This window comes from Acanthochromis polyacanthus, chromosome 5 (genome assembly GCF_021347895.1).
Source record: "Acanthochromis polyacanthus isolate Apoly-LR-REF ecotype Palm Island chromosome 5, KAUST_Apoly_ChrSc, whole genome shotgun sequence".
In the NCBI taxonomy this organism is placed as follows: domain Eukaryota; kingdom Metazoa; phylum Chordata; class Actinopteri; family Pomacentridae; genus Acanthochromis; species Acanthochromis polyacanthus.
In genome coordinates, this window is record NC_067117.1 from 41,298,852 (window position 1) to 41,318,688 (window position 19,837).

Below are 19,837 nucleotides of genomic sequence, written 5' to 3' on the forward strand. Positions count from 1 at the left end.
TTGGTTTTAGGTGTTACCTGCTGCTTTATTCATCTATGGTGGATATATATTTGTCAAATCAAGAACATGAATTAGGCCTACCAGAGTAAAAAGTGAAAACCACCATCACATTACACAAAAGCAGGCTATGTTGTAGCCTCTTCCTCTCATATATGTATATATATATATATATATATACTTCAGGGTGAGGAAAAAAAATTCATCAACCACTGCAGTTGTGGGTTATCCCTAATCAGTGTCAAAAACTTGCCCTCTGAAAATTTAATTTTCAGACGTGTGCGTGTGTACGCTCAGACTAAGTGCTTCATTTAAAAGAAAATAAACACTTACGCATTTAAACGGTCGGCAATGCTTTGCCAGGCAGCGTCTTGAGCTTTATTTATCAACCGTGTTGCCTTTTCTTGTGATAATCTCCCTGTAGTCCTTGTACAACTCTGTGAGAAGTTTCTGCTCCGCCGAAGAGAAATTCTCCGCTCTGTTTTTGGACAAAATATCATCATTTCGACGATCGACACGTCGGGGCTTTTTATCTCCCCCGGACGCGCGCTCAGCCTGGCTTGGATCAGCCTGGCTTGAATAAGCGTCTCTGAAAAACAGCTGAGCCTCATTTGTGGAACTACTTGTAGCTGAGATTAAAGTTGCCGCTTATTCAAGCCACGCTTACCGGCGTAAGCCCAGCCTGTTTTAGCCAGCTTCGTGGAATACCCCCCAGGTGACTGAGAATGAAGAGGTGAGGTCTACACAAACAAATAAAGAAAATCAGAGTTAGTGAGGTTGTCCTGTAGGTTACAGATTACTAGTTACGACGTAAGTGTAATATGTACTTATTTGATCACATCAAAGTGTCTTGATTATTTTTCTAATAAATTATTATACAGTCTTTGGTTAAAAGACATTACCATTGATGTTGAATATTGATCTCATTTGCCAACTCAGCTTGGACGAACAAAGTTGTACATCCATCCATCCATCCATCCATCCATCGCTTTATCCTCACTAGGGTCATGGGGGGTGCTGGAGTCTATCCCAGCTGACTTGGGTGAAGGCAGGGGACACCCTGGACAGGTCACCAGTCTGTCACAGGGCTACATATACAGACACACAATCACACTCACATTCACACCTATGGGCAATTTAGAGTAACCAATTAACCTCAGCATGTTTTTGGACTGTGGGAGGAAGCCGGAGTACCCGGAGAAAACCCACGCATGCACAGGGAGAACATGCAAACTCCATGCAGAAAGATCCCAGGCCCACCAAAGTTGTCCAGATATCTGAAAAAAGAAGCTTTACTGCACAGAGAAATGATGACAAGCAATAGAAAAAATGTCAAATTTTAAACATGAGATTTTTGCTGAACACAATCAGTTGAAATTCATTTGTATTGCCCAAAAAATATGAATTTTTTACTAAATTTATTACATATTTTTCTCAGTGACTGAACCTGATTACAAATACATATACTTTGTAATTTCACTACAGTAACTAGTTTCTCCAACACAAACAATAAAATTCACAGAAAGTACAATCTCAAAAACATTTTAACCAGTGACAATTTTACAAAGAACCCATTCAGTTCTCCAATTCTGACATACCTTCACAGCAAGTGGAATTCCAGACTGCAGCTGGTAGTGTTCAAGAACAAGAAGGAAGTACAGATGTACAGGGGAGAGGAAACTGTATCTTGAAAACCTTAGACACAAAACATAGACCATTAATTACATACACAGAGCCACTGATCATACAAAGCCTGAAAAGTACCATGACTAGAAAAAAACCTACGGAAAAAATGTTTAAACGAGAGCTTAACCTTATTCTTCCTCCACACCACACCACATTACATGGAAAAGCAAAGTCTAATCACATTAACATACAAACTCTGGTCAGGTACCACACTTAAACCAATAATCAATGTTAAGTTAGGTAGTTATACTTTGAACATGAGAAGTGTTCATCTATAATTAAAATAAAAACTGCACATTTTCAGTTTGAAAGAGCATTATAGAAATGTTAGAGGTAAATACTAAAAAAAGAGTCACATTTGCAGTATATGTTGCATCATTACCTGATGTAATATGCTAATACCACAAAGTAACATAATGACCCATTAGGTAATTGTGGCGGCAAAAAAAGCACATGAGTCCTAATTAACTGGGTTTTGTTTTAAAATATTATAAGTGCTTAAGGATGGGTGAGGACCCCCCTACCCCAGCACCACCACCCCCCTGTCGCAAGCCAGCAAAATCTCACTGTGACCTGAGATCAAAACGTGAGAGCCCTGTGTACATCTTTATACAAAGAGTAGCTTCTTTAGTTTCAGTAGAACCACGTGGTGCTATCCCAGGGACGATAATTATTAGTGATAATTAACATCAGCTCTGCTCCATCCCGACTGAGGTATTGCTAAGATAAGGCTGAACAGCTTCAAAATGTTGTTCCAAAAGTGCTGCAATTCATCTGGCATCCCATATTCTAACTGGATTTGGTATTATTATATCAGGAATAATGCACATTTTCCTGACAGAGCGTTTTACTCACGGCAAATTGTACCATTAGTAAATTTGGTAAGATAGTGTGTTCAGTGTAGTTATTCAGACATCCACTCGTCAAAACAAAACAACCCCCCCACCCTTGCATATATTTATTAAATATGATAATCACAGGGTTAAACAAGCAAACAAGTTTTCAAACTCACCACAGCCATTGTCAGATGGAAATGCACACCCTGGGTCGGAGCTTCCACTTGGCACAGGCGCAAATTTAGGATCTCCACGTTTTTTTTTAACCTCACGAAGGTGTGCTGCATGTCTGTGCAACTCTCGGCCGAGTGCGGATGGTGCGTTCAGGAGCGTCGGAATTTTCTATACTACTGAAAATAACCGGGGTTACAACGGCTTACATGTGAAGAATTTGAATGTGGTGAAGACAAAATGACCCCTGACAAGAAGTGGGGGGGACACATCCCCACCGTCCCCCCTAAACTGACGGCTATGCGCTTGGGGACAGAGTCTTTGACCGTGTTTGATTTGGCCCCTGTGACGCTTCTCTCCCTCAGTCCCTCTGTGCCCCAAATGCAAACTGCCAACGACTTGAAGAATTGGGAGTTTGATTTTACTTCCTGCACCCTCTGCCATTTCTCCTTGTTCAGGGAAACTCCTGGGCCAAGTTTGATCTATAAAAATAAAAACAAGTGTTCTGTTAGACCTGAGACTTAAAGGAGAACTCCGGCCAAATGTCATGTCAGCCTCCACACCTTAAGGTCACTGAGTGCTAATACTGGAAAAAATTTGAGGACAATCTGCTATCGAGACTATCCAGACTCCACACACTGCTCAGTGCTCATGCCTACGACAGAAATCTGTAGCCAGCAACATTACAGTATGTGACGGCGCACCAAACCATGACGACACCGACAGCATTGTTAATACCATCAACATTTTTTAACAACGTTATTAAACGGTATTACCGTGACCCCATACAACCCTATTAATAATGATCAATCTTTCAAATGGTATACTACATCCCTTTGAAAGACATTATCAAACCAAAACTGTGTGTGAAATGGTTACTTTTCCTTCTTCGTCCAGCTCTGGGGTGATCACGTCAGGTCCTTCCAGATCTGTTTCTCCAGACTGGGGGAGAGATTGTTTCAGGATCCCTGTAGGATAGAATAAAAAATATGAATAAAATTCTACACTGTATAAAAATAAAAACACCCAGTAAGTAGCACTGTATGAACTCTGAGTTTGGTTGTGGCTACAGTACAGGCACTGCATCAATTCTTCTCACACTCAGACAAACAGGCTGGATAATAAAGCTGCTGCACATGCCACTCAAACACAAAAGCACTAATTTATTGGTCATGTCCACCAAACTCTGAGCATCTACTTTACATTCCGATCCTATGTAGTTTGGTGCTCACAGCGCTCAGCACCCTTGGCAGAAATAATGCTCTCAGAGCTGACTTTATTTGTTGTAATGAGTTGTAATCTGGTCAACTTTTGGAACAGCGTGATGCTCGTCAATGTCACTTTTCTCACACTGACCAATAAAAATAAAGGAGTAGGCATATGTTAGTGACAGCAACACAACTGGAGAGAACACGGAAATATGAAAGGACTCATTTTGTAACCTAGCAACTGTGGCATTCTGAGGAGAGAGCGCTAAGCGCTCTGAAATCAGTTGCTAAAAAGCGTGTTTGGTGGACACAGCCCCTTAATCTAATAAGAAAAAAAACTTGAGAAGAAACCTGGGGTACTGAGGAGCTGCTCTTGCAAGCGCAGATTCAGACTTCGTATTGTCTTGGGCTCTTCAGAAAGTTCCTTATTTTTGTCCTGTAATTTTTGGATTTTGGCGTTCTTTTCAGCCAATAACATCTCATTGTCTTTATTTTTTACTTACTACGAAATCTAAAACAGAGCTTCTTTTTCTCTCTTAAATGCTTACATTTATTATGTTTAATATATAATAGTTAATTAGAGGGGAAGTCCATTTCGTAAACTATCACAACTTAGTTGACTGTTTCATGTCCTCTTTAATTCATCAAGACTAACATGGCAAAGATGCAAAATTTGTAAGGCCATAATGAATTTTTACCTGCCAATTTTAAAATTTGCCCATAATAATAAGAGCCGCTTTCCTCTGGGGTTCTTCTGCAGAGGATTTTATACCGCTTCTTGGCATTGAAGTCATCCAGATTTCGGGGATGGAAATTTTCGATTTCTTTTGTGGACACAGTCTTGTGGACATTGTCAGCAATGTATCGCACATATGCATACATTTTCAAACCTGAAAGACATAAATAATATATCAGTACTTTTTCTGTCATATAAAAATTACTACTAGACAGAAAGAGAAAAATAACAATGCTATAAAAATAACCAAGCTTTTCCTCGCAATGGAAATGAAAGACCGCCAGCTCCCGTCTTCTATGAGGGCTCAACCCGGTTGGTCAGAACTATGCCATGACGATAGCGCTGGCCAATCATGTTACAGTATAACATGATGTTACAGTAGAACATGATTGGCCAGCGCTGACATTCAAAAAATACTAACATAGAAAATAAAAAATAAAAAATCACTTCAGACGCACTTCGCCTTAAAGGGGAACTTCGTTTTTTTTCAACCTGGGGTCTGTTTTCATGTCATTTCATACATGTGAGTGATGGAGAAATTAATTTTTGACATAGCTCCAGTATTTAGCCAGGCAGGCAGCTAAACACATAGACATATATACATAGACGCCTCATAGGCTGTCGAGAGACGTGCTTACAGCGCCGCCATCTTGAACCGGGGCCAGCGGAGGCAGCAGTGCATAGACATCTACGGAGGCAAGAGGTACTGCTGAATCTCAAAGTGGAATTATTCGCTGAATTTTGAACCGATTGCCAAACTGTTTGATTTTTTAGAAACGTCACAGGTGTAGCTACTATACAATGTGCTCAGATATTTTTACAATGCTGGTTTTGCCACTCAACACTTAAGCTACACACTATCTCCCTCTGACTCCAGCATAGTTATTTAAAGATGCCGGACTTCTGTTCAGCCTATGGATGCTCTAATGAGAGCTGTAAGGAAACAAGAGCTCATGGGATTACTTTTCACATGTAAGATGTATGTAAGGATAATATATTGTTAGCAGGTTGTCATAGCTAGAGTGAAATAAACGCCGACAAGACGGATAGAACCCCATCAGCTCCGTGTCTGGCTTCTACCCATGATCTAACCAGCTCTCTACATCATCCTGTGTATTACACAGCTGCTTACCGGTGAAATAACTAATCTGAGACAATTTTTTGTTTAAAATTCTATGTTATGAATCTCGCGTTCCTAGCAACAGCCCGTTACAAAGAAAAAAAACAGACTTACTGCAGTAACTGGTGGGTTAGAATACAGCATCTGATAGATCTAATAATAGCCCTGATTTATGAGGAAATTATTTTTGTTGTAGACAATTCTATATTTCTGGCTACTTTTCTCACATGTTTAAGCTTTCCCAAAGAACGTGATTTATACACGTGATATAATAGTAATAGTAGTAGTAACAGTAATAATAATAATAACGATAAAAAATAATAGTAATAATAGCAGTAATAATAGTAATAATAATACTAATTGATATAATAGTAATAGTAGTAGTAGTAGTAGTAGTAATAATAGTAATAATAATAGTAATAGTAGTAATAATAGCAGTAATAATAGTAAGAGTAATTATAATAGTTGTAGTAATAGATAGCTAGATAGATAGATAGATAGATAGATAGATAGATAGATAGATATAACTTTATTGATCCCTTTGGAGAGTTCCTCAGGGAAATTGTAGTTCCAGTGACAACATAGCACTAACAGTACAGGATAAAATACAAAAGAAAAAAACACCCGAAATAAAATTAAAATTTAGTGCAAGATAAAAACAATCAAAGTCAATATATAAATAGGAACGAAGTTAACAAGTACGAATTAAAAAGTTAGCGGATTGTGTTAATTGCACTCTCCCATGCCATTCCAATAATAGAAGTAATAGTAATAATAATCATAATAATAATACCAGTAACTGTAATACAAAAATAATAAACAATAATCATACAATATTATAGGAGTATAATGATAATTATATGAATAGCAATAACAGAAATACAGTAGTAGTACAATAATACAAAAATAATAATTGTACTCCAATGCAATGTAAAGCTGTAAATGTAAAGTTAATAAAAACCTGAGCACATCTGAACATTTTCTGTTTGTTGTTGTTTTTTTAATTTATTTATATCTGTCTGTCTATCTGTCTGTCTATCTAGCGTGTCTGGCGTTTGCTACAAGCAAACTCCGTCAAAATTGCTTGAGAATTGAGCGATTTATGACAACTTTAATTGTAGAAGCACATCATTCCTCTATGGAAGTAATGCATTGTAGGAGCGAGTGGCCCCGATCCAAGATAGAGGCGCTGCAGGCACGCCGCTGGAGTGGGCGGCCGCAGTCAATGAGACGTCTACGTATATATGTCTATGGCAGGGGTCGGCAACCCGCGGCTCCGGAGCCACATGCAGCTCTTTCATCCCTCTTTTGCGGCTCCCTGCAGCTTTGAAAAATAAATAATCAGCAGGCTATTTAATTAAAATGTATTTTATTTTAGATTGTTAATTATTAAAATTTAATTCTAAATTTGAAGATTATGGTGATCTTGTAACATCAAAATAAAACGTCTTAATTTTTTGTCTGTTAAAATACGCGTCCCAGCCGTCAATCTCCGACACTCGCCGGCCTGCATGTATTCGTTTGGAGTCCTGTTGATCTTCGGATCCCAGTGTTTGCTCTACATTCATTCAGCAGTGACGGGCCACTATTCCTAAATCCTAGCTGTCGCTCCTTCAAATTTGTTGTCGCAAATACACCACTGCTGCACGTTTTCTCTTTCACAGCAGAGTCCTGCATTGTGTTGGGTACTCGTGAGTACTAAAGTGAACTACGGATAATTGTCTTGCTCAGTATCTACTCTTTGATATGTCAGGTTAATACGATGTTACTTGCGAGAGGACGGATCGATGTGACGTCCAGCATCCAGGCAGCAGGTCAGAGAGTCAGAGGAGTGTCGTCTTGGAAAATAGGGCAGCGACTTACCGGAGAAAAGTTATTAGCTTCAGGGATGTGATTTTTCCGCAAATTCGCGGAATTCCGCTTTTTTCAGGGATGGGAATTTACCGCGGATCCGCGGATTTCCGCCGATTTCATTTGAAGTTTGAACACTTTATTGTCGCTGATACTCCCGCGCGATGGTAACGACGTTAATGATAGCTTGTTAACGACGATTGTAAACGGCCCAACGATTGGAAGTTGCTGCGCCGCCGCCGCCGCCACCACACACAGCTTAGCTCAAAGACAGGAAGCAGAATTAACTATTAGCCTAGCTTAGCTCAAACAACAGCGGTGCCATGGTAAATCGGCGCTGACTTCCGGTAGTGGCAAGAAGCTCCGGCGTGCTATTTGATCCTGTGTGAATACACCAACTTCAAGGCCTGCTTGTCATCACTGATGGGACAATATATGTTATGTTATGGCTTTTACTGTTAGCAGACAATAAAATCTCTGTCCTAGGCACGTTTTCACGGCAATCACAGCGTTGTTTAGCCCTCACAGACAAGAAAAAACAAAGCACAAGGCATGTTTCTATGGCAATCACACTCATATAATCGCAAAACACAGAGCCTCCATTCCAATATCCTTCATATTTAGCCTCTTCACACGTTCTGCCTACATGAGGCTACAACAAACAGAGACCACCACACAATGATAATGATTGCTGAATGCTGATGCAGTGATTGTGTCAATAAAAAATATGTCATACTTTCTGCAGCATTAGTGTTTCACTTACCTGGGCTCTAGAAAATATTCCAACCAATGCCAAATAAGAAAATTAGTGTTTTAAACTGTTTTTCTCCAATTCAAATTATTCAGTCGGACTTTGAAAAGCAGCACATGCAGTAGTCAAAAATTCCAAATTATGTTTTCGTGTAAAGAGGGATGGAAAATTCACAAGGATATCAACAGGGCAGAAAACTCCTGCATGTTGTCATCTACAAGCTAAACTAATCAGCTTCAGAACCTGCACAGTGGTCTGTCACAGCTGCTGAGACCCACATACCCTGGAATGGTTGCTTTTTTCCTTCCACAAAAATGGCCATAAACAGTTTCTGAAGGAGCAATTCTTGCAGTCAGAACACAAACAAATGTTCTGGTTGCCTCAAAACAAAATTATGCAAGTTCCTGCATTGGAAATTGGTCCTCTGTAACCGAGCAAGCTTCAGCTATTCTATTTGTAAGTCAGCTGTGGAATTCAAAACAATAAAAAAAAAATTAAGATCCTATGAAAAGCTTAATTTGCTTTTGTTCTGTCAAATGTGAACCAGATGACTCTGACACCTGAAATGTCAAAGAACTTTCGTGAAAGTTTCACAAACACGTCAACAAGAACAGCTTGCAAAAAAGTTCTTGAGCAAGAAATCAAGCAACATTATTTATGTAGTACCTTAACATACACATAGGTTTGTCAGAGTAAAATGTAAAAGTAAAGTAAGTAGTGTAATAAAAAAATGAAGTCACTTTAGTCAGAAAAGGTTCATTGAATACAATGGACACTCATTTCTAGAATAATTCAAACTGATTGAGTAAAACAGCCAAAGAAAGACAAGAAATGGAAAAAATAAAAGCATGTAAGACACTAATTGCAACAACAAATAGAAAAGAAGTCAAAGTAAATGAAAAAAACTGCAGATAAATTTATTAAAAGTATAGTACAACATTAAAGTGCAAAACATGTAATTTCCTCTACAGCAGGTGATGCTATGAATGAGTGCACATTGGCATATGGATGTCTTCATTCAATTCAAAATGACAGTTCCTGTTGCGTTTAGAATATAACTCCAACAGACATTTTTGTTCACACTGACATATGCATGGCAAATTTCGTAGTCTTACGTTAAACTTGTCCTCTTTGTGACTTTATTTAATATCACTGCATGTGCACACCTTTGTCACTGATTTCTAAATAAAACTGTTTTAGTGAAGGACTTCCTCACAGACACTCCCTGTAGCTTGATGTTCGTCAAATTTACAGTGTGAAATCTTCTCAAACGCACAAATTCCTCACACAACACATGGACCAAGGTGGCGAAATGAGTATCAATTCCTCGAGCAGTGGCAGCAAAGTGATCTTGCAATGAAGCAAACAAGTCAGATGGCAAGCCAGCCAACAGTTTCAACACTGTCATCTGTTCCCAGTGCCCACTTCGGACATGTTTCACATCAACTGAAGATCTGAGCACAACTTCACAGTGATTCACAAGTTTAACAACATCATTTGAGGGCACCACAAGACCTCCATTGTTCTTTAGTTGTAGTAGTCATGACTGATGCCTTTGGCCACCTGCCTGCTGGACTAAGCTTTCACTACAGTCTGGGCAGGAGTCTGGGCTTGTATTTCCTTGGTTTTAGCTAACATGGCCTCCAACGTCACTCTGCAGCGCTTCTCTCTACGTTTGGCATTGTGGAAGTCCTGCCTCAGCTTTTCATGCTGTACAATTAGATCGTCATATTTCCTCTTCAGGGTGTCAGTGTCTGTACAGTATGCATGGTCTTCAGTAACAGCAGCACTGCCCTCTTTAGGCTCTTGTTCAGGCTCCATGTCGATGTGCTGGTATAATGCCACTGCTGCCTGGCTGGTTTGGGTTGTCCTCATCTAAAACATTTGATAAAAGAATTAACATGGCAAATTCCCAAAAGATTTGTTTCTGTTTCACCAATACCTGAAAGAAAACATTATCACAATGAATGGCTGCAAATTACTATGAAAGCCAAAAACCGATCCTGAATCATTTTCATAGCCACACAAATTGACAAGAAAAGAAAAGTACTAAATTGAAATAATGAGCAACTATTAACAGTTGAGGAACATAACCTTTTTCTCTGGTTTCCCCAAATTGAGGGATGGTACAGCCCCTGGCCTGAGAAGCTTGTGTTGCACATGTTTTGAGAGGATGAAGTCCTCCTCCCTGAAATGGTTGCTGCATACATAATTATGATCATCTCCTCTTGGTCCCCACCGCTTCTCTACTGATGGCCTGTATCCATTGCTCTCTCAGTGTGCTGTCCTTGGAATGCGTGGGAAACCTGAAATGTGTGGCATATTATAATACATCCATACACAATGATGCACTGTGACTGTCATTGAATACTGATAGTCACACCAGCTTACACTGTACAGTTAGTGATTCAGCTAAACTGGCTGAGTGCAGCACTCAAGCCAAGGTCAGAAGAAGTTTCTGTTTGCAAACAAAGAAGCAGAGCAAATTTGAGGTAGAATGTCCCAAATAAAAGAGCCACTTACTTATGAAAGGATATATTACAAATCAATTGGTGCAGGAGATGGAAGCACACGACTTCACCATGGTCAGATATTAGCCACACCCACCTGAAACCATAACAACAGAGACACTTAAATTAACAGGTTCATGATGTGATGATTGCAAGGTGAGTGTCAGCACGTTTCCTTTCACTTACATTCCAGACAAGGAATAACAAAACTCGTGCATTGAAGGAGCGAGCAGAAGTGCTAACTGCTAAGTGCTATGCAGTGACGTATGCACTTGTCAGTGTCAGATATGATCATGCCGTGGTGTTCACCTTCTCAAACAGATTTCTAGTTCATTAACACATATTTTCTGATGACAAAAATAGCCTTGTCACCCGTCACCAGGTCAGAGTGAGACCACAGGCACAGGGGGAATGGGAATGCATGGCAGCAAACTGGGGAACTCTCCTGAGGAGAGTCTGCTCAGCTGCAGTCACTGAAAAACCCTGCCAGTGCTGGTCTAGGGCCTCCTGGCCTGGTGTTCTCAACGTATTTCAAGCATTGTGACTTGATTCCAACACAGAAGTTTACTGTACCCTGGTAAATCACGAAACACAAAGTCACATACCGTGCTGGCATTCCAATCTGAAATCCCCGTTTTGCCACGACTGGAAGTCAGCTCCTATTTACTGCCTCTCAGCAGCCAGTGAGCGGTCTAGCTCTATATATACGTCATTGGCCTAGCTTAACTCAAGGACAGGAAGCAGGGTAAACTGTTAGCCTAGCTTAGTACAAAGACAGGAAGCAGGGTGAACTGTTAGCCTTGCTTAGCTCAAAGACATCAAGCAGGGCGAACTGTAGCCTAGCTTAATGCAAAGACAGAAAGCAGGGTGAACTGTTAGCCTAGCTTAGCTCAAAAACAGGAAGCAGGGTGAACTGTTAGCCTAGCTTAGCTCAAAGACATCAAGCAGGGCGAACTGTTAGCCTAGCTTAGTGCAAAGACAGGAAGCAGGGTGAACTGTTAGCCTAGCTTAGCTCAAAAACAGGAAGCAGGGTGAACTGTTAGCCTAGCTTAGCTCAAAGACATCAAGCAGGGCGAACTGTTAGCCTAGCTTAGTACAAAGACAGGAAGCAGGGTGAACTGTTAGCCTTGCTTAGCTCAAAGACATCAAGCAGGGCGAACTGTTAGCCTAGCTTAGTGCAAAGACAGGAAGCAGGGTGAACTGTTAGCCTAGCTTAGCTCAAAAACAGGAAGCAGGGTGAACTGTTAGCCTAGCTTGGCTCAAAGACAGGAAGCAGGGTGAACTGTTAGCCTAGCTCCATGAACAGAGGAAGCATCAATGAGTAAAGCTGAATAATGAGTGTAAACTGAGCTGGAACGTGACGAACACAGGACAGGACTTTAGAGGTGCTGCATTCAGGTGTCTGCGTCTCCATGTTGGACTGGTCCTTTATCAGTGGAACAGTGTGAGAGCCATGTAACGTCCATGTGTGCTGCTGAAAGAGTCTCTGCTGCTCTGACTGTCCTCCTCCTTTCAGGGTGACGCCTGCTGGAGTCCGATGGTTGACACCAGGTCTGAGGAAGTGTAAGTGTGTTTTAATGGATTGATGGAAACAAAGCAGCACATTCAAGCATCTTCAAAGTGTCACATCTCTGAGGTCATCATCAAAGCTTTAATACTGATCACATGATCCATCAATAACTGCAGCTGTGTTGTGTTTGTTCTCTCCGTCAGATTCCTGTCAACTCACAGTCGACACAAACACAGTAAACAGAAACCTCAAACTGTCTGACAACAACAGGAAGGTGACACGTGTGGAGGAATATCAGTGGTATCCTGATCATCCAGACAGATTTGACTACTGGTGTCATCAGCTGCTGTGTGGAACTGGTCTGACTGGTCGCTGTTACTGGGAGGTGGAGTGGAGAGGGTGGGTTAATATATCAGTGAGTTACAGAGAAATCAGAAGGAAAGGACTCAGTGATGACTGTGTGTTTGGACGTAATGATCAGTCCTGGAGTCTGAGATGCTCTGATAGTGGTTACTTTGTCTATCACAATAACAGTGAAACATCCATCAGGTCCTCCTCAATCTCTCACAGAGTTTCAGTTTATGTGGACGTTCCTGCTGGAACTCTGTCCTTCTACAGAGTCTCCTCTGACTCTCTGTTCCTCCTCCACACCTTCAACACCACATTCACTCAGCCTCTCTATCCTGGATTTGGGTTCTGGTCGTCCGGTTCCTCAGTGTTTGTGTGCTGAGTTGAGTCTCCAGAGTCTCCTCCTGGTACAGAAACAGTGTTGAACAGATAGTTGAGTCTCTCCATGACTCTGTCCCTCACAAACATGTTTTCACATTCATGGATTAAATGTGTTTCTTTGTCAAATCCTTCTAAATGATTCCTTGTAAACTTGTTCCTCTTCAAAGATGGAAGTTGTGATTCTTCCAGGAGCCAAATGTGGTGTTTGCGTGTTTTTCCAGTCAAATGTTGAGAGTGAAAATCAGGATGTGGTGTTCCTCTGACGCTCACTTGAACTAAAAGCATTTGAGCTGCACAGTGTGAAATGAGAGAGGAAGCAGTGAATCTCCAAACTGCTGACAGACTTTCACACATTATTGTCCAGTAAAAATCAGCTTTTTGTGCAGCCACACTTGATCCTGATGTGAGTCTTTAAGTCCTGTTCTAGTGATGAAATGAGAACTTCCTTCATCTGTATCACTCTTTCCAAAGTATTCTGTGCTCTTCTGTCATTTATGTCTTATTGATAGATCCAATTTTCATTTTTACAATAAATAAGTGGTTCAATGTTTTTTCATAAGTTTTTTTTTTATAAGATTCTGAATTTATGGTTTCATCAACAAATTATAAAGGTTTTTATTTTTCCATAAAAGCTCCCATAACCCCAGCTATCTCTGGATGAAAATGTTTTCAGCATCGATATGATTCCAGTAGAATTTAAACCCACCAGGACTATTCAACATTTTTTAGCCTTTTCAATTCTATAAATGTTCTGTTTGGCCGTTAAAGGAGCTTTTCCTCACATTTTGGTGTATTTGAACCCTTCCATGGTCTAAATTCTTTGAACAGATCTTGTGCTGTAATCAATGTCTAACTTAGTTTTTATTTTCATTGCAGTGGTTGATTTTTCCTGAACAAGATCAATGATTTTAATACGTCTTTCTCCACTTTTATTTGCTCTGCCTGTGGCTTTTAAACTATTAGAACTTTCTTTTTTATTCAATAAATGATTAATAACACACTTTGATCTTCATGTTTGTTTGCTTATTTGTTGATCAGTGGAATTTAATTTTCCATGTTGAATAATCAACGTTTATCCTCTTCCACGGCAGAAATGAAAACAGAAAAAATATCTTTTGTAAAGCAGTAAAACTGATGCTTTTATTTTTATCTTTTTGTCTCCATTTTTAATTCTATTTATTTAAATTTATCCCTAAAAGCAAATATAAAGAACTACAAAGACTAGAACAAAAAACTTCATATTTTTAGTGGTGAAAAGACTCAGAAACCAAACTTGTAAATAAATGATCTTCTATGTTTTAATTTCTATCTGTTCTTATTATCACAGTCAGTGAGCGAGTAAAACATGAACAATCTAAAGTTGTGAACTTTAACTTCTTTCAAACTGATTTTTCTCTGAACAATCGAAATAAAGTGTGAGGTCAAAGTGTGACGGTTAGATCAACATAAACTACTAATATCCTGTTTAAGCGCTATAGAAGCGTCAGAGCAGCAGATTGTAAAGTCTGGTCCAGATAAGGAGCTCTATAGTGAGGCTGAGCGTCCATCATAGCTGTCTAACCTGGACCTCACATCTCTGAAAGCGTTGGAGCTCATTTTTAATCAGCTTCATCTGGATAAACTGACCACAGATTGGACGTTTTTACAACCGCTTTCTCACCTGAAATCATCTGAAAACTACATTTTGTGTCACAATAACAGTAGTATTCCCAAAATACTTGAGTTTCCTCTGAAAGTTTTCTCCTGAGTCTTTGCTGCTGATATAAATGCATTCTGGGTTATTTGGCTCCAAGTCCACACTAGTCTGGTCTGATGATCCTCCATAATGCGGGCGGAGCCAGAACACATCCAGGTATTTCATTGGTTCTTGATCAGATGCTGCTTTGAACTGGGTCCGTACTTGGTCTCTGACTGATGACATTTTATAAGAACACCAGAACTTAAGTACGGACAAGTACGGTCTTGTCCTGATTGACGAGACAAAAGACCAGCAGAGCATTCTGGCATTTGTAGTAATAACAGTACATGTGCGATATAATACTAGCGGGCCAGCTCTAGTAGTCATTTGGTATTTCCTGATGGACCAAATATAATTACATTGTGGTCCAGAGTTTGACATCTATGATTTAGAGCATTTTCTTTCTGGTATAAACCTGACATTGTGTTGCAGGAGACACTGCTATCGGAGAGGCTGTCATTGGCTGTTTTCTCTCTACGTGCATGGAAAAGCATGTAGAGAGTCGATAGATAGATAGGTAGATAGATAGATAGATAGATAGATAGATAGATAGATAGATAGATACAAGGGAATTTCAAGAAGCATTTTTAGCTCCAGTTAGCACCTGGAGGATGTTGTCAGATTACGTTGCAGAATAAATAGAAGAACCAACATTCAGAAAATGTTTTCAGGATTTTCTTGCAGCATCAAATGATAGAACGTTTTTATCAAAGGTTCCTGTGACACTCTAACAACAGTGAAACATTTTGCCTATAATGTTCTGAGGATGTTTTGGGGATATTGCTGTTGAGATTGTTCTTCTGTAAAATGTTTCATGACAGCAAAAGAAGGACGTTCTCACTCCGGCATTCGAAAAAATGTTTTTGGAACATTTTGGGAATAAAAAGAAAAATTTCCACTAAAAATATTACTGGAAGTTTGCGGAATTTTCTCAGATTTTTTTTGGAATTAAATATAATCTAGATGGGAGATTTTCTGTGGAATTTCAGTGTTTTCTCAGTAGCATTACTGTTAGGAACCATTTTAGCTCCTGTTAGCACCTTTATTTATCCCAGTGTTGTCAGGGCTCCCTCTTCACCCTCTCCCACCTGGCATCCCAAGACCCTCTCCCTCCTTTTCTCTTCCCTTTTCCTCCCTCATTTCTCCCTTTTTCCCTCTTCCTCTTTTCTCCCTCTCCTTGCTCTCTCCCCTGCAGAGCATGACGCAGAGCACAGCCAGCAGCTGCTCTCATCTGAGCAATCAGTGTCGCCCTGGAGTCCGGACAGCTGACAATCATTCCACTAATCACCTACCTGACAATAAAGGACCGGCTCACTCATCCATTCTCTGCCAGATTGTTGTGCTAGACTCATGAGTCAGTTGCCGTCTTGCCTTGTTTGATTCTGCTGTGTTTTTGCTCCAAGACTAATGTGGTTTTGTCTTCTGCTTGCCTCAGATCTGCTGTCCGGACTCCTGTACCTGCTCACTCCCAGAACCATGTGGACTATGTTGCCCAAAGATTCCCTCCTTGGTTTCCCCAGCCCTCCTTGCCTCCTGGTGCCCCTCAGACCCGCCGAGCCCTCACAATTCCTGCCTGTCCAGAACCACCTGGAACTAACAGCCGCCAGGGATCTGCTAAACACCTGCCGCCGCACTCTGCTCCCCTCCGGAGCTCCCACGGCCACCTTTGCAGCCGGAACCCTCCACCGACGCCGCTGCTCCCTTGGATCCATCTCCTCGTCCATATCCACCCCTCCTTATCAATAAAACCTGTTCTACCTCCGTTCTGCCTTGGTAGCGTGGTTCCCTGCTCGAGTCCAGACCTGCTGTTTGTGACAAGTGTGTGGTTTCCAGACTTTATGCTAAGCTAACTGGCTGCTGGCTGTAGATATGTGCTGTCAGTCTCATCTGTGAAACATTAGCATTAGTTTTTTTGTTTGTTTGTTTTTTAAAGATTGCTTGAGCATGATTTTGAAAACAGGGCTCAGAATTTCAAATCACTACACACAATATGCACAACACCTCAGGTCCTGTGCAAAATGAAACATACCATTCAAACAAAACCTTATGTTACTACATGAAACACACATTTCATTAGGATTAATTCTGTCTGAACCAGATACACACTGCTGTGTTTAACTTAAAACACTTCTAGCAGTTCTACCTCTCAGTGGTTAGATTACTGTCAGTGAAGTACACAGAGAAATTACAAATATACAACATGGTAAATTCACCAAACACAAGATCAGTGCTGCAGACTGTTGAAAATATGATTTATTTCTCTTCATATAACCAAAATCAGACAATCACAACAAAACATGTCCCAACACTGTAAGCCCAGAAAACAGACAAATAAAAATACTGTACTACCAGTGCAGGTTAAAGTACTGAACAATGAAAGAAATTTGAAGAAAATAAATTCAGTACTACACATCTCTTTGCCTAGCTGGATCTGGACAGAGAATTTCATCAACATGGCAGGAAATATCCTCATGGACACGACAATGTGGGAAGAACTGTCTTGAATGATGGATCCATCCTTGCAGCTGCAGCGTCGATTTGGTCACAAGCCTCTTCCATGGCCTCAATGAGGGGAACCTGGAACCGCCATGGCGGAAAAAAAACTCTTGGAGGGGGTTTAGAAATGTAGAACACGGTGGAAGGTCCAGTACTGTAAACTGTGGATGGTGTTAAACCAGTTGTGGAGCAGAGCAGAGCAGAGCGGTGGAATGAAATATGGTTCCAGATGATAATGAGCTGCATCTGGAGGATTTGGTTCATTACTGTGAGGAGGTTGTGGAACGAGTCCAAAAATGGGATCCGTGTTGTAAGGGCCCATATTGGCATGACGGTGGTTTTCTAGAGCTCAAACCTGATTGGTGTGTCTACAATAAAGCATTCATGTGTTTCATGTGTGTGTTTAACCAACTGGCTCATAGGTGTGTTGATTTATCAGTCAGTGCTTTGGAACTGAAAGGAAGTGACATCATGATAGACTTCTGTGTCTAATGTAACACGTGTGTTTAGTGTTTGCTAAATCACTGTGTGTGTTGTTCTGCAAAAGTGTGAGGCAGACTTAGTGTTTATAGTGGTGAAAATCTGCTCCAATGTTTTACTCCTTGAGTGTGCACTGCAAAAACTCAAAATCTTACCAAGTCTATTTGTCCTATTTTTAGTCAGAATGTTTCATCCCGCTTGATTTCAGGTAAATTCACTTCACAAGAGACATTTCAGCAGATGGAGGGACTTGTTTTAAGGCAATGCATCTTAAATATCTTGTTTGAAATTTTCTTGTTTTAACCCTCACGTCGTCCTGCAGGTCAAATTAACCCATTTTATAGTTTGAAAATGTGGGAAAACATCTATATTTTTGCAGTGAAAACTTCCACTTTTTCAACATTTTTGAAACAATTTTGAACATTTTTTGGTGGAAAAATAAGGAATGTTAAAAAAAATGTTTCTTTAAGAAAACTCAGAAAAAAGGTTGATTTTTTCCCCCAAATGTTCTTAAATAAAATATTAGAACTTTTACAGATATATATGGAATCACTTTAGAAATTTTAGGATATTTTTTGGAAGATTTTTCTTCATTTTTTCAAAATATTTACAATTTTTTTTCATTTTTTAAAAATTTTCTTTCCAAATTTGATGTTTTTTTAAACAAAACTCTTAAGGGAAACTTTTAAGGAATTTTCTTCCTTAAGATTTTGCAAACATTTAGAAATTTGGGGATTTTTTTTGCTGATTTTTTTTCAGATGTGAACAATATTTTTTGGTGCTGTAAATGACGACAACAGGAGGCTTAAGACACCTCAGCTTGACACAATATCATTGGTAAAATAAAGCTGAAAATAAGTTTCACAGCTAATTTTAAGAGCTCAATATTCTAAGTATCATATCTTATTTCAAGAGATCTTACCAAACCATTTTTTCTCTTGTTCTATTGGCAGATTTTTCATTTAATTCAAGGTAAAAATTCTTTGAAATCAGTTTTTCCTTGTTTTGAGAGGGGCATCTTTTCCAATGTAAAGTGTTGAAAATTAGGTAATTCTTTTTCTTTCATGTTTATGCAATCATAAAAACTGTAAGTGTCCTCATAAGGTGAATAAGGTCCGACCTTGAGGACTTTCTAGTGAGAACAAATGTGTTCTGTGTGAATTTGTAGCAGCAGAAAACACTGATAAGCTGCCTCCACCACACAGTCGGAGCACCGAACTGCAGAGGCAGTTTTGGGCTGCATTTGGAGAACGTGTCTTTTCTGCATGGAGCTTTTCTTTTCTACCCATCTTCCTCTATGTGTACCTGCTCAACTGGAGCGGTGAGTAAAACCACATTTAAAACCTCCTTTCTGTGCCTTCTTTTTAAAAAACAGAAAAACTTCAGTGTCGGTTAATTCAAGTTGGAATGAGAACACAACATGTGGCTTTTCTCGGATGTTTTCCAAAACATGTTTCTGCCTGTGGGCGCTCATGCATGCCATGAATTTTACACTTTTTCTTCATTTAAGTCTCCGTTTTCACTTATTTTCAATCAAAAAATGTTCCCTGAACGCATAAAGGTGTAATTAATTACTGTGTAATTGATGCTGCTAATTAACGGAGCGCACAACAAGTGTTTGTGGAGGTCTGGAGGAGTTATTAAAGGCTTTGGAGAAAAGTGTCTGCTGAATGAGATTGTTGAATTGTAGGAAACTGGCTTTTTTCTCTATTTTTCCTTTAGCTCGTGGCATTATGAAAATTTTTTAACCAAACAAGTTTTGATCATTTTGTGCATTTGAACCCTCTGATGGATCTTCAGTCAGTTTCTTTGTGTGCAGAATGTCTAAACACTGACAGACATCTAATAAGTAAGATGTAAACCCAACATTAACTCTCTGTTTGAGAAAATAGAGGGTTTAAATCTGTCATTTAAACAATTAAACACATGTCTACTTCTATGGTCCACAAACCGGCAGTTCTGTAGGTGTTGATCAGCAGCATCTGATGTCTAACCCTCACTTCAAACACAGTCTTTAG

General features: G+C 39.8%; 2 protein-coding genes and 1 long non-coding RNA gene across 4 annotated transcripts in view; 2 read left to right on the forward strand and 1 right to left on the reverse strand.

Moving 5' to 3' along the window:
• LOC127533939 (NACHT, LRR and PYD domains-containing protein 3-like) overlaps positions 1-14,105 on the forward strand; it is a 46,972-nt gene extending 32,867 nt beyond the window's left edge. Inside the window, exons 10-11 of the mRNA XM_051948109.1 lie at positions 12,383-12,429; positions 12,580-14,105. Coding sequence (XP_051804069.1) covers positions 12,383-12,429; positions 12,580-13,106 — 574 coding nt within the window. The 3' untranslated portion in view covers positions 13,107-14,105. The remainder of the gene's footprint in view (positions 1-12,382; positions 12,430-12,579) is intronic.
• Positions 1-19,837, forward strand: part of LOC127533929 (zinc finger protein OZF-like) — a 180,198-nt gene that overhangs the window by 107,085 nt on the left and 53,276 nt on the right. The gene's annotated exons all lie outside the window — the stretch shown is intronic.
• On the reverse strand, positions 2,915-5,856 carry LOC127533957 (uncharacterized). Its single transcript, XR_007941852.1, has 3 exons — positions 4,882-5,856; positions 4,597-4,788; positions 2,915-3,658 (listed from the first exon to the last, which is right to left on the reverse strand). It is a non-coding gene; the product is annotated as an uncharacterized LOC127533957 (long non-coding RNA).